Source organism: Mobula hypostoma, chromosome 6 (genome assembly GCF_963921235.1).
Source record: "Mobula hypostoma chromosome 6, sMobHyp1.1, whole genome shotgun sequence".
Classification (NCBI taxonomy): Eukaryota; Metazoa; Chordata; class Chondrichthyes; order Myliobatiformes; family Myliobatidae; genus Mobula; species Mobula hypostoma.
This window is the reverse complement of record NC_086102.1, coordinates 78,678,758-78,693,418: the sequence shown is the minus strand read 5'-3', so window position 1 is coordinate 78,693,418 and position 14,661 is coordinate 78,678,758. Positions and strand designations below refer to the sequence as shown.

General features: G+C 44.1%; 1 protein-coding gene across 1 annotated transcript in view; it reads right to left on the bottom strand.

The window, feature by feature from the left end:
- Positions 1–14,661, bottom strand: part of syap1 (synapse associated protein 1) — a 156,255-nt gene that overhangs the window by 26,471 nt on the left and 115,123 nt on the right. The window contains exon 2 of the mRNA XM_063052527.1: positions 14,014–14,277. Coding sequence (XP_062908597.1) covers positions 14,014–14,277 — 264 coding nt within the window. The remainder of the gene's footprint in view (positions 1–14,013; positions 14,278–14,661) is intronic.

The window sequence follows — 14,661 nt, the reverse complement described above, 5'->3', positions numbered from 1 at the left end:
ACAGGATTTCTAGGGATGTGTTCTCAGCATTACAACCTGTACCACACATGTGTCAGTACAGAAATAGGGAGATAGGACAAATGATTGCATGGCTAAAGTGCTGGTGCAGGAGGGAAGGCTTCAGATTTCTGGGTAATTAGGATCTCTTCTGGGATGGAGTTGATCAAAACAAGGATAGACTGCACCTGAACTGGACTGGGAACCACTATCCTTGTTCATGCTACTTGGGAGGGTTTAAACAAGAGAAGCAGCAGGGGAATGGAATTAAGAATGACAGAGCAATAAGTAAAGAAATCAAATCATATGTAGAAAATAGAACAGACAGTTGCAAAGGGAAGAGTATGCAGTAACAGAAAGAAAACACGTAAGGGATAGAAGATTCAAATGCTTTTACTTCAATGGAAGGAGACTCACAGGTAAGATGGGTGAGTTGAGAACACGGATCAAAACTTTGGATGATGATATTGTTGCAGAGTTGTTGAGGAAAAGCAGGACTGGGAGCTCACTGTTTCAGGGCATGATGAGGGTGCAAAAGAGGAGCAGAATATTGCATTCGATTCAGATGTAGCATTATGGCAGTACACAGGGTGGATATCCTGGAAAGATCAGCCAATGAAGATGAGTAGAACTACACCTACCCCTTCAACTTCTCCCTTACCACCATTCACAGCCCAAAACAGTCGTTCCAGGTGAGGCAACACTTCAGTTGCAAGTCTGTCGGGATCATCTAATGTATGCAGTGCTCCCAGTGCAGCTTCCTCTATATCAGTAAGACCTGACATAGATTGAGAGATCATTTGTCGAGCACCTGCACTCTTTCCTCAACAGGCAGGATTTTGCAGTGGCCACCCATTTTAATTCTACTTCCCATTCCCATTCTGACATGTCAATCCACAGTAGCAGAGCAGTTAGCATTCCCCTTTTACAGCTTGGGGCATCGGAGTTCAATTCTGGCACCCTCTGTAAGAAGTTTGTACGTCCTGTGGATTTCCTCTCACGCTCCAAAGATGCATTGGGTTCGTAGGTTAATTAGTCATTGTAAATTTTCCTGCGATGAGGCTAGGGTTAAATGGGTGGATTGCTGGGTAGTGCGGCTTGTTGGGCCAGACGTATCTCAAAATAAATCCATGGTCTCCTCTACTACCAGGATGAGGTCACTCTCAGCTTGGAGGAGAAACAAACACCTCAGATTCCGTCTGGGTAGCTTCCAACCTGACAGCATGAACATCAATTTCCCTAACTTCCAGTATTCCCACCAGTCTGTTTTTCCATTTCCCATTTTGGCTTTCCTCTCACCCTTTCCCTTCTCCTCATTTGCCTATCAACTTCTACTGGTGCCCCTTCTCCCATGGTCCATTTTCCTCTCCTATCAGATTCCTTTTTCTTCAGTTTTTTACCTTTTTCAACCCAACATATTCCAGCTTTTAACTTTATCCCCTGGCCCCCACCCATCCTGCCCTTCACCTGGCTTCATCTAAAACCTACCAGCTTGTACTCCTCCCACTCCCCCACCTTCTTATTCTGGCTTTTCCCCCCTTCCTTTCCAGTCCTGATGAAGGGCTTTGGCCTGAAACATCGACTGTTTATTCCTCTCCATAATGCTGCCAACCTGTTGAGTTACCCCAGCACTTGGATTTCCAGCATTTGTAGAAAACTGTCTGTCTAGGCAGAAGTTCGGAGTAGAGTCACAGAAAAGTGTGGCACAGAAACAGGCCCTTCAGACCGTCAATTCTGTGATGAACCATTTAAGCAGCCTAGTCCCATTGACCTGGACCAACAGTCCTCCATTCCCTTGCCGTTCATGTACCTATCCAAAACTATCTTAAACACTGAAATCAAGCTCGCTTGCACCATTTGCACTGGCAGCTCATTCCACCTCTAGTTATGGTCCCACCCAACCTCAGTGGAAAAAGCCTGCTGGCATTTACCCTATCTATACTGCTCAACATTTTGTATACCTCTTATCAAATCTCCCCTCAATCTTCTACGTTCCAAGGAATAAAGTCCTAACCTATTCAATCTTTCCTTATAACTCAGCTCCTGACGTCCTCACAGCATCCTTGTAAATTTTCCCTGCGCTCTTTCAAATAGGACTTTCTCCAATTTAGAACCTCAATCTGTGGTCCAGGCCAATCCTTTTCCGTAGTTACTTTGAACCTAATGGTATCATGATCATCAGATGTAAAGTGTTCCCGACACAAACTTCTGTACCTGCTCTGACTCATCCCCTAATCACACACTCTCTCGTTGGGACTTCTACGTACTGATTAAGGAAAATTTCCTGAACATATTTGACAAATTCTATCGCATCTAGTTCTTTTAATAGTACGGAAATCTTGGTCAATATGTGGAAAGCTAAAATCACCTATGAAAACTTTATGTTTCTAGCAACAGTCGGTGACCACTCCACAAATTTGTTCCTCTAAATCCTGAGGACTGTTGGGTGGTCTATAATATAGCCCCATTAATGTGGCCATAACTTTCTTATTCCTCAGTTCCACTCATAAAGCCTGACTAGACGAGTTCTCCAGTCTGTCCTGACTGAGCACTGAGTGTCATTTTCCCAGACTAGTAACACCACCCCTCCCCCTTTAATCCCTCCCGCTCTGTCACATCTAAAACAATGGAACCCCAGAATATTGAGCTGCCAGCCCTGCCCCTCCAGCAAACAAGACTCACTAATGGCTACAGTATCATAATTCCATGTGAGCTCATCTGCCTTTCTGACTTTTAAATATACTCAGCTTAGGACACTAGTCGCACCATGCTCTATCTTTTGATTCCCGACACTGTCTGAGGTCTTGACAACATGTATTGAATTGAATTGACTTTATTTTTTACACCCTTCCCATCTATCAGGAGTAAAAATCTTTAGGTTACATCTTCATCTAAATGTGCAACATGCAATCATAGTAATTTATAATAAACAGAACAGTCAGTGTAACATAGAAATACACTCAGACCAGTGTGAGTTAATCAGTCTGATGGCCTGGTGGAAGAAGATGTCCTGGAGCCTGTTGGTCCTGGCTTTTATGCTGCAGTACCGTCTCCACAACCTCTTCACTATCTGCTCTGGCATTCTGGCCCCCATCCCCCTGCAACTCTAGTTTAAACCTCCTCTAACTCCGGTGCAGCACGAGCAAACCTTATCGCTAGGATATTAGACCCTTCCAGTTCAGGTGCAAAATGTCTCTTCTGTACAGGTCCCACCTTCTCTGGAAGAGAGCCCACTGATCCAAAAATCTAACACTCTCTCTCCTTCATCAATTCTTTAGCCACATGTAAAACAGTATGCTCTTCCTATTTCTGGCCTCATTAGCACAACGTGGGATGAGGAGAAATCCTGAGATCACAACCCCGGAGGTCCTGTCCTTTAATTTAGCACCTAACTCCCTGAACTCACTTTGCAGAACCTTATCACTGGACCATGGCCTCTGACTATTCACCCTCCCACTTGAGAACGCTGAGAATTCAATCCAAGATGTCCCAGACCATCTGGGAATCTTGTTCTTGGCCACAGAACCTCCTTTCTAATCTCCTATCACCACAGCTTGCCTCTTCCCCCCACTTGTCTTCTGAGTCACAGAGCCAGACTCAGTACCGAAGACCTGCATGCTGTGTCTTTCCTCTGCTATGTCATCCTCCCCCCCACCCAACAATACCCAAAATGATATACCTGTTGTTGAGGGGGGATGGCCACAGGGGTACTCTGCATGGGCTGTTTAACCCTTTCTCCTTCCTGTCACTCAGTTTCCTGTGCCTTGCACTTTGGGTGTAACTACCTCCCTATATGTCCTATATATCACCCCCTCAGCCTCCCAAATGATCTAGAGTTCATCCAGTTCCAGCTCCAACTCCTTAACGTGGTTTGTTAGAAGCTGTAGCTGGATGCAGTTCTTGTATCTGAAATGGTCAAGGACAATGGAGGTCTCCCTGCCTTCTCACACCCCGCAAGAAGGGCATTATCCTGTCCTGTGCCACTATTCTGTTTGGCACCCCTACTGTTCTAACTGAGCAAACATAAAGAAGGAAAACAATAAATAAATTGGGGGGGGGAATCTCCCTACACTTTTTCTCTTTCTCCTGTCATCAGAGAAAGATTCTGACAGGAGTCTAGAACTAGAAAGCACTTTTAAGGTGAGAAGGGAGTAATTCAAGATTTTTTTAAACAGCATAGTGATTATTTGGAACATGTTGCCAGAGAATATAGAGCAGTGATTCCCAGTGGGGCTAGTGGTGCTTATGTATCCTAAAGGTGCATTAGGGGATATAGAAGTCATTGGGGGGCATTCAAGATTCTTGGGGGGGGGGGGAGGGCTTGGTAAGTGGCACCCTAACTTGAGGCACGAGACCTGACTGCCCATAAAGCAGGCACTTAAACACAGGAAGAATCATAGCTGTTTAGGCAGTGAGCACTCGTTGTCACAACACGCTGAAATTCTGCAATCTTATTCGACATTACCAACCAAACTGACATTTGTATTTGGGGATGCATAAATTAGCAATGAGGGTGCCCAACATTTCCCCATTGCAGCATTCAATGATTTCATGCAATTTAACAGTTGGTAAGTCAAGTACACCCTCTCAACTTTCTCTACAGATCTACGGAAAACAAGTTGCACAACAATACAGCGCTGGCCCGAACCAAATGGTGAAATAGAACCAATCAGTGAATCTGCCAACTCCAAGGATTTCTCAAGGTGTTCAAAGTAACCTCGGCTTCATATATGTGGTCAAGAACCATCTTTGAGAATTATGAGACCTTATGTGATTGCTCATGATAACAGGAATAGCACAGAGGTAGCTTGCCGAACACCGGCTCTATCCTAACATTCAGATTCCAATCTGAGTCCTTGTGAATGCAATTTTCGCTGTTGTGATCATCATCTTCGCCTCGCTGTTTCTTTGTATGCTGCTACCTTCATTCCATCTATGTCAACATTTAACTGGCATTCCCAGTTTGTGCTAATTTTTATTTTAACGTAACTCCATTAATGATGGATAAATACATACGGCGCTATCTCTATGAGTCTGAAGGTGGTGAGGCCTTGAATTCTAATCCTGCTGAGAAACAGAAACTACAGAAAGTGCATCATACAATGTTATATACCTGGAGTATGGTTTTATTCTGTTCTTGTTAGATCTGTGACATCCCCTGTGTCTTATTTGAAATACTGTACTGTCTAATGAAGTCACGAACCATCAAGATTGCAGGAACATTTCTGCAAGACACCCTGAAAAGACTACTTGTGGTATTACTCAGTTCCAGAAGATGAAAGAAGCATTTGAAAAGTGTTGCACACTCAACTTTGATAGTGGTCTCATTGCTACTTACAACATTTCCAAATGATAGCAAAGTCTGGAAAATTTCATACAATTGGTGAAAGATTAATAATATTTGCTGTATCAGAAGTGCTCACCACTGTTCCCAAAATGGATAACAGTTTTTAAAATCAATTCCTGAGTAATAACTCTGCAGCTTGTCATATTGATGAAATGAGTGAAAACATTCAGTATCAACTATGCACAAGAGCTACGAAAAACAGAATATGGGATACGACTGGATAAGTTAACTATGAGATGGAACATTGCTAAAGGCACATGTACGGTCTATCAAAAATGGAAAGTTTTTTGAAGAAGTTAAAAATATCAACGGAGAAACTATCTACGACGAACTCAATATGTATATTGAGCTTAACAGTATTCCGATTAGGAACATGATTTCTTGCGCAACAGATGGAGCACCATGTATGACATGTCGCCATGCTGGTTTAATGGCATTAATGAAAAAAGAAATTCCAAGTCTGTTTGTAATCCATTGTGTAATTCATCGCCAACACCTCACAGCCAAAAACCTTAGCCAATGACAAGTCAAGCATGACTCTTGTAATATCTGCTATCTACAAAATTAAAGCTCATCCATTAAATAGCAAAATACTTCGGCAGTTATGCCAAGATAATGACGAAGAGTTTGAACACTTGAGTCTTCACACTGAAGAGCACTGGTTGTCAAAAGGCTACTGCTTAAAATGTTTCTTCGATCTTTTTCACACTGTGTTTGAACTTTTGCTCAAAGGTGACAACAGCTTGGGAAACAAGATTGAACTTCTACGTGGAGATGTGGCATACCTAGCCGATCTTATGACAAAATGAAACTGCAGGGTGAAAATGCAAATATTGGTAGAAGAATGTTCTCACATTCTCCCTGCATGTAGAGAATGGCATTCTCTTTCACAGACGATGATTTGTAAGAGTACTACTACAGTCATTGAAGAAGGATTCTTAGAATTGATTCAAGGATTTGAACGATCTGGAAATTCCAGACTGAGTATTAACCCATTTCTTTGCAAAGTGAAAGAGAGCCTGCAAGAAGAAATGATCAAAATTCAGAATGAAGAAGAAGCAAAAATGCTCTTCAAACTCAAGGATCACACAGGTCCTATGTAAGCTTGGTTTAAAGACAAATAAATTTTAAAGTAGAGTAATTTTTCTCATGTTAGCATATGGTAGACATGTTTTCACACTATGGGGGCTCTGGAAAGTATATTGTGCCTAAGAGGGTGTTGGCAAATATGCTTTAACAAGTATTCCCCGCTAGGAATAGGGTTCCCCTTGTCCTCACCTACCACCCCACCAGCCTCCGGGTCCAACATATAATTCTCTGTAGCTTCCACCACCTCCAATAGGATCCCACCACTAAGCACATCTTTCCCTCCCCCCCTCTCTGCTTTCCACAGGGATCGCTCCCTACGCGACTCCCTTGTCCATTCACCCCCCCCACCCCCAATTCCTTCCCCACCGATCTCCCTCCTGGCACTTAATCCTTGTAAGCGGAACAAGTGCTACACATGCCCTTATACTTCCTCCCTCCCTACCATTCAGGACCCCAGATAGTCCTTCCAGGTGAGGTGACACTTCACCTGTGAGTCGGCTGGGGTGATATACTGCTTCCGGTGCTCCCGATGCAGCCTTCTATATATTGGCGAGACCTGACGCAGACTGAGAGACCGTTTTGCTGAACACCTATGCTCTGTCCGCCAGAGAAAGCAGGATCTCCCAGTGGCCACTGTTACATGCTCAAGGAGATCTGTTTTTTTTTGTGAGAATGATGTAATGGTCTCTTGGAGGTCACCTGATGTGATTTTCCCACCGATGTGAGGTCACGTGATGACATGTGCACCGTGGCTATACAAGGGTTGACCCAGACGACGCAGTAGGTTTTTAGTTTGTAGATTTCCAGGTAGAACGTGCTGTATCTCCGTTTCTGTTGCGTGTTTGTTTTTGTGACGCAGTTTCATTTTTAAAACGGTTTTGCGTTCTATTGCAAGATACCATATTATTGGACTGGAAATTTTTGGCTAGATGTGTTGATTTACCCAATTCCAACAGTAGAAGGGAGAGTGAAGAATTTATCGAAGGACAGGACCGAAGGATCGAGAGAAGTCGGCATCGTTTGGCAGTTTAATAAAGGATCGACCTTATTGAGGCTTCATTGGAGGAGTAGCTACCTGCATCAGAGATAACTCTTGCCAAAAAGGGTAAGGAGTTCATGCAACAGTTTGCTCTCTCTCTAAAAGAATTTAAGGTCAGTTGTTTTAAACTGTTTATTTTCAACATCGTGAATCCTGCGGACAGAACCAGCAGGAAAGTTGCGCCTGTGAAGAAATCCTTCTCCAGAGAAGTCTCTCCCAATCGAACATGTAAATCTGTTGGACTTTCGAATTTACCATTTTAAGAACTATATCTGACTTCATCGCTTTAAGAACTGCTTTCGCATTTAATTCTTTAAGAAACCAGTGCCGAGTGACGATTTGTTTGAACGGCTACATACCAGTTAATCTCCGGTTAAAGTTTTCGTTTGTTTCTTTCCTTATCGTTTATCCGTGTTTAATAAATGTTTGGTTGTTTTTATATACCCTGTCTCGATTCATATTCATTGTTGCTGTTTACGTAACACCACATATTTTAATTCCACGTCCCACTCCCATTCTGACATGTCTATCTACTGTAAAGATGAAGCCACACTCAGGTTGGAGGAACAACACCTTATATTCCGTCTGGGTATCTTCCAACCTGATGGCACGAACAATGACTTCTCAAACTTCCGCTAATGCCCCACCTCCCCCTCGTACCCCATCAGTTATTTATTTATTTATATACACACACATTCTTTTTCTCTCTCTCCTTTTTCTCCCTCTGCTCCTCTCACTATACTCCTTGCCCATCCTCTGGGCTTCCCCCCCTCCCTCTTTTCTTTCTCCCTTGGCCTCCTGTCCCATGATCCTCTCATATCCCTTTGCCAATCACCTGTCCAGCTCTTGGCTCCATCCCTCCCCCTCCTGTCTTCTCCTATCATTTTGGATCCCCCCCCCCCCACTTTCAAATCTCTTACTAGCTCTTCCTTCAGTTAGTCCTGACAAAGGGTCTCGGCCCGAAACGTCGACTGTACCTCTTCCAATAGATGCTGCCTGGCCTGCTGCGTTCACCAGCAACTTTTATGTGTGTGGCAAGTATGAAGGTGCTTTTGGGGGGGGGGGTGCGATGGACTAAAAAGGTTGGGAAACACTGATATAGAAAAATGAGGTATAATTACAACATTTAAGGATATTTGAATAGGTACTTGGATAGAAAAGGTATATAACAACATGCGTCTAACGTGGGCAAATGGGATTGGGGTAGACAGGCATCATGTTTGGCATGGTGAGTTGGCCTGAAGGGCCCATTTCTCTGCTATACACTTCTGTGATTCATACTATGACTCCACAGACATGTTTGGTGAACAGAATTTACTTTGATCAGAAATAAATTTAAAATATCAGTGAAAATTTCTTAATTTACTATAAGTATAGAAAGTGTGTACCATGAAAAAGTAAAGTATTAATAGAGTCCTTTCAGTTCCGATAAAAGATCATTGTCCTGAAATAACGTAACATTTGCCCTCCACAGATCCTGTGTGGAAAATCACACTTTTTGGCTTCTATTTCAGTCACTCCAGCTTGTAAATCAATAAGCCATCAAGCTGAATAAATTTGTTGCTGTCAGTATCATCCAGGAGATGAATCTTTGATCTCTTAAGCATTTGTTTGATTCTTCAAGAGCCAAATACACAAGTCAAGACTGCCTAAAATTCTGATCAAACATATTTGCAAAACAATAAGATTCAATAAAAGAAGGCATTAAGTGAACCTGCCCAAACAACGGAAGCAAATTGCATCATAGTTTAATATCTAATCAGCACATCTAGCATTTAAATAACACAAGCTCAGTGCTGCTCCAGTCAATCTTGATTGTATATTTAAATCTCCAGAGAAAAGGTGCTGCCAAATGCGGCAAGGTATTTATGCAGCAGTCTCATTCCATCGCTTGCGTACTAAAGACTATATCGGAGTAGAATAAGGCCATTCAGCCGATTAAGTCCACTCTGGCATTGGATCATGGCTGATTTATTATCCCTCGATCCAACTGCCATAACCTTTGACATCCTTACTAATCAAGAACCCATCAACCTCTGCTTTAAATATATCCAGTGACTTGGTTTCTACAGCCATCTGCAGTATTGAATTCCACAGATTCACCACCTAATGGGTAAAGAAATTCCTCTTTATCTCTGTTCTAATGGAATGTCCCTCTTTTCTGAGGCTTTGCCCTCTGCTCCTAGACTCTCTCACAATACGAACATCCCCTCCAGGCTCACTCTATCTAAACCTTTCAATGTTCAGTTAGTTTCAATTCAATTCAATTAAAAGGAAGGTTTCTTGACACAACATGCCTACACAATAAGCCTACATGGGAGGCTGTACTTGATCTGATATTGGGAAATGAACCTGGTCAGGTGTCAGATCTCTCAGCGAGAGAGCATTTTGGAGATAGTGATCACAATTCTATCTCCTTTACCATAGCACCGGAGAGGGATAGGAACAGACAAGTTAGGAAAGTGTTTAATTGGAGTAAGGGGAAATATGAGGCTATCAGGCAGGAACTCGGAAGCATAAATTGGGAACAGATGTTCTCAGGGAAATGTACAGAAGAAATGTGGTAAATGTCAGGGGATATTTGCATGGAGTTCTGCATAGGTACGTTCCAATGACAGGAAAAGGATATGTACAGGGTCTTTCTTTTGTTACATTTAAAATGGCGACTTTGTTATGTTAATCTGGGGAATGCGGCTTTGTTGTGCTTTAACGCTGAAGAGAGTTTGCGCTAGCAGTTTGTTTTACTTTAAATTGAGATAGCAGGGTTCTATTAGCCAATGGGTGGTTACGTATCGTTTTGTTTTCGGATACCATGCTGTATGATATGACTGTGGACTGAGTTTTGGCGGAGGAGAGTCGGAGGAGAGACAAGGAGGACCGTGGACGTGCGAAGAGGCTCCGGTCGATCACTAAGGGTGGTCCTGAGCCGTGAGTCGACGGAATTCGGGTGGTCGTCTGAAGACGAATTGAGCTCCAACGGAAGCGCGCGAAGAACTTGGACTTTGATAAGCATTGGCGCCTTTTTTTTTCATTACTTTCCTCTCTGTATCAAATGTATATTAATATCATAGAATTAGTAATACTTATAAAGTGTATTTGTTAAAATTTACTGGGTGTGCTGGCTGATGATTGATGTTGTGATTGATTCGGGCGGTCACCAACCCTGTGGGGAGTGTTGAGGCAGGTGCTGGACTGGATTTCCCCTAGACATACACGAGCCAGTATAACGGAACGTTACAAATAGTAGGGTACAGGAAATGTGGTGGACAAAAGCTGTTGTAATTCTAGTCAAGAAGAAAAGAAAAGCTTATGAAAGGTTCAAAAAACTAGGTAATGATGGAGATCTGGAAGATTGCTGAGTCTCTGGCGATGATCTTTGCATCATCAATGGGGTCGGAAGAGGTTCCAGGGGATTGGAGGGTTGCGGATGTTGTTCCATTATTCAAGAAAGGGAGTGGAGATAGCCCAGGAAATTATAGACCAGTGAGTCTTACTTCAGTGGTTGGTAAGTTGATGGAGAAGATCCTGAGAGGCAGGATTTATGAACATTTGGAGAGGCATAATATGATTAGGAATAGTCAGCATGGCTTTGTCAAAGGCAGGTCGTGCCTTACGAGCCAGATTGAGTTTTTTGAGGATATGACTAAAGACGTTGATGAAGGTCGAGCAGTAGATGTAGTGTATATGGATTTCAGCAAGGCATTTGATAAGGTACCCCATGCAAGGCTTATTGAGAAAGTAAGGATGGGATCCAAGGGGACATTGCTTTGTGGATCCAGAACTGGCTTGACCACAGAAGGCAAAGAGTGGTTGTAGGCGGGTCATATTCTGCATGGAGGTCAGTGACCAGTGGTGTGCCTCTGGGACAACCTACTCTTTGTGATTTTTAAAAATGACCTGGATGAGGAAGTGGAGGGATGGGTTAGTAAATTTGCTGATGACACAAAGGTCGGGGGTGTTGTGGATAGTGTGGAGGGCTGTCAGAGGTTACAGTGGGACATTGATAGGATGCAAAACTGGGCTGAGAAGTGGCAGATGGAGTTCAACCCAGGTAAGTGTGAGGTGGTTCATTTTGGTAGGTCAAATATGATGGCAGAATATAGTATTAATGGTGAGACTTGGCAGTGTGGAGGATCAGAAGAATCTTGGGGTCTGAGTCCAAAGACACTCAAAGCTACTGTGCAAGTTGACTCAGTGGTTAAGAAGGCATACGGCGCATTGGCCTTCATCAATCATGGGATTGAGTTTAGGAGCCGAGAGGTAATGCTGCAACTATATAGGACCCCACTTGGAGTACTGTGCTCAGTTCTGGTCGCCTCACTACAGGAAGGATGTGGAAACCATAGAAAGGGTGCAGTGAAGATTTACAAGGATGTTGCCCGGATTGGTGAGCATGCCTTATGAGAATAGGTTGAGTGAACTTGGGCCTTTCCCCTTGGAGCGACGGAGGATGAGTGGTGACCTATACAGGTGTATAAGATGATGAGAAGCATTGATCGTGTGGATAGTCAGAGGCTTTTTCCCAGGGCTGAAATGGCTAGCACGAGGGGACACAGTTTTAAGGTGCCCAGAGGTAGGTACAGAGGAGATGTCAAGGGTAAGTTTTTTTTAGCAGAGAGTGGTGAGTGCGTGGAATGGGCTGCCAGTGACGGTGGTGGAGGCGGATACGATAGGGTCTTTTAAGAGACTCCTGTATAGGTACATGGAGTTTAGAAAAATAGAGGGCTATGGGTAACCCTAGGTAATTTCGAAGGTAAGGACATATTCGGCACAGCTTTGTGGGTGGAAGGGCCAGTATTGTGCTGTAAGTTTTCTATCTTTCTAAATTCCCCCTCATTTTTCTAAACTCCAGTGAGTCCAGCCTGAGCCAATCAAATGCTCCATATACATTAACCTTTTTGCTTTCTAATCCTCCTGAGACGAATGCTAACGTTGTACTTAATTCAACCTGCAAGTTGCACTAAGACACCCACGACCCTCTGCACTTCCAATTTATGAATTTTTTCACCATTTTGAAAATTGTGTATACATTTATTCATACTACCAAAGTGCATGACCGTACTTCCTGAACACCTTGCCACTTCTTTGCCCATGGAGTCCTTCTGCAGACTCCATGCTTTCTCAACACTATCTACCCTTCCACCTATCTTTGCATTATCCACAAACCTGGCTGCAAAGCCGTCAGTTCCATTATCCGGATCATTAACATATAACATGAAAAGTAGCAGAGCCTCATGGCTTTGACATTTGTTTTGCAGGATCCAATTTTCCCTCCACACACTCTTGAAACCAACAAGAGATTCTGCAGGTGCAGAAAATCCAGAGTAACACACACAAAATGCTGGAGGAACTCAGCAGGTCAGGTAGCATCAACAGAAATGAATAAGTAGAAATGAAGAAATGAAATGAATAAACAGTCAACATTTCGGGGGCAAGACTCTTCATCAGGACACCTCTTTCCATCTCACCCCATCTTCCCACTGCCCTAACAAGGATAAAGTTCCTCCTGTCCTCATGTACCACCCCATGAGCCTCTGCTTCCTATACGTCATTCTTCGCAACTTACGTGATCTTCAACGGGACCCCACCACTCTCCGCTTTCTGTAGGCATCACTCCTTCCAAGGTTCCTTTGTCCATTTGTCCTTCCACACTAATTTCCCTCCTGGCACTTATCCCTACAAGCGCAAGATGTGCTACACCTGCCCACTCACCTCCTCCCTCACCTCCATTCAGGACCCCAAACAGTCCTTCCAGGTGAGGCAACACTTCACCTGCAAATCTGTAGGGATCAGCTATAGTATCCAGTGCTCTCAATGTGGCCTCCTCTACATTAGTGAGACAAGACATATATTGGGGGACCAGTTTGTCTAACACCTTCACTCTATCTGCAAAAAGCATAAATTCCTAGTGGCGAAGCATGTTAATACCAATCCCCATTCCAATATGTAGGTCCATGATGAGACTACTCTCAGGTTGGAGGATTAATACTGCATATTTCTTCTAGGTTGCCTCCATCCTGAAGGCATAAACATTAATTTTTCCAACTTTTGGTGATTTTCCCCTTTTGTTTTGTCTCCTCTCCCTTTGTTCTTCTTCAATTCCACACTGTGCTTCCCCTTTTACCCTTTCTCCTCACTTGCCTATCACCTCCCCATGATGCCCCTCCTCCTCCACTTTCTCCCATGGTCCAATCTCCTCTCCTGTCCTATCCTATCCTGTCACGGTCCTCCTCCGGCCCTTTACCACATATTACCTTCCTCTCCCACCTGGTTTCGTTCCCTCTTCCCACTAAGAACCGTGTGTGTTCAACACCCCGCCCCACTAACACCTGAGCAGAGTTGGAGCTGAGGATGCTTTCCTCCTCACTATCCGAGGACATCTAGCAGGGACTAGGGTTTAACCCTCTCCGTAAGCTGTGTGCAGGGCGGCGGCTAGGACGACAGCCAGAGCCGATGAAAGCAGCCAGCAGTCCCCCGCGGCCTGGGCCTGACGATGCGACGGGCTGTCGGGCGCACGCAAACAACCGCGGCTCAAACTCACCGCCTAGCCCCTTGACCTGACCCGTCACCTCCGGGGCCGCGTCTTCGCTCTCCGATCCCTCTACGGGGCCGCTCTGCGGCGCCTCCTCTAGCCCGAACCAGCTGCCCACGGTCCGAAACATCTCCCCGACCCGCTGACGCAGGACAACACGGAAACGACTGGCGCTCGGCGGAACCGTGAGCTCCCACGGCGCATGCGTCTTTCCCGGCGCGATCCGACCTGGTCCCAGCGCCAGCAAAGCAAAATGTTGCAGTTGCTGGAAATCTGAAAGAAAAACAACTCGTGAGGACTGGAAATACAGTGTATTCCGATTAATTTGGAAAGGGTTAATGGGGAAGCCGCTTATTTGGGACAAATCTTAAGGAGCAAAAAAAAATCGAGCAAATAGCTGGGGTTCTCTTTGTTTATTTGGGACACTATGTCGCTTATTTGGGACAGGAGACTATTGCCGAACAGTTTCTAACTAGTATCAGTCTCATGCATTGGTACTGAGGGAGAACAGTTTTAAATAGCGTCATTTGCATGTGTTTGTGTTCAAAAGCTGATAGTTGGCAAGAAATAAGCAGTAAAACAATTTGGAAATATTTTGCGTACAGCGGTTTCAAGCATTCAGACTTGGAAATGACAGAAGTGGCTGGGGTGTGAAAA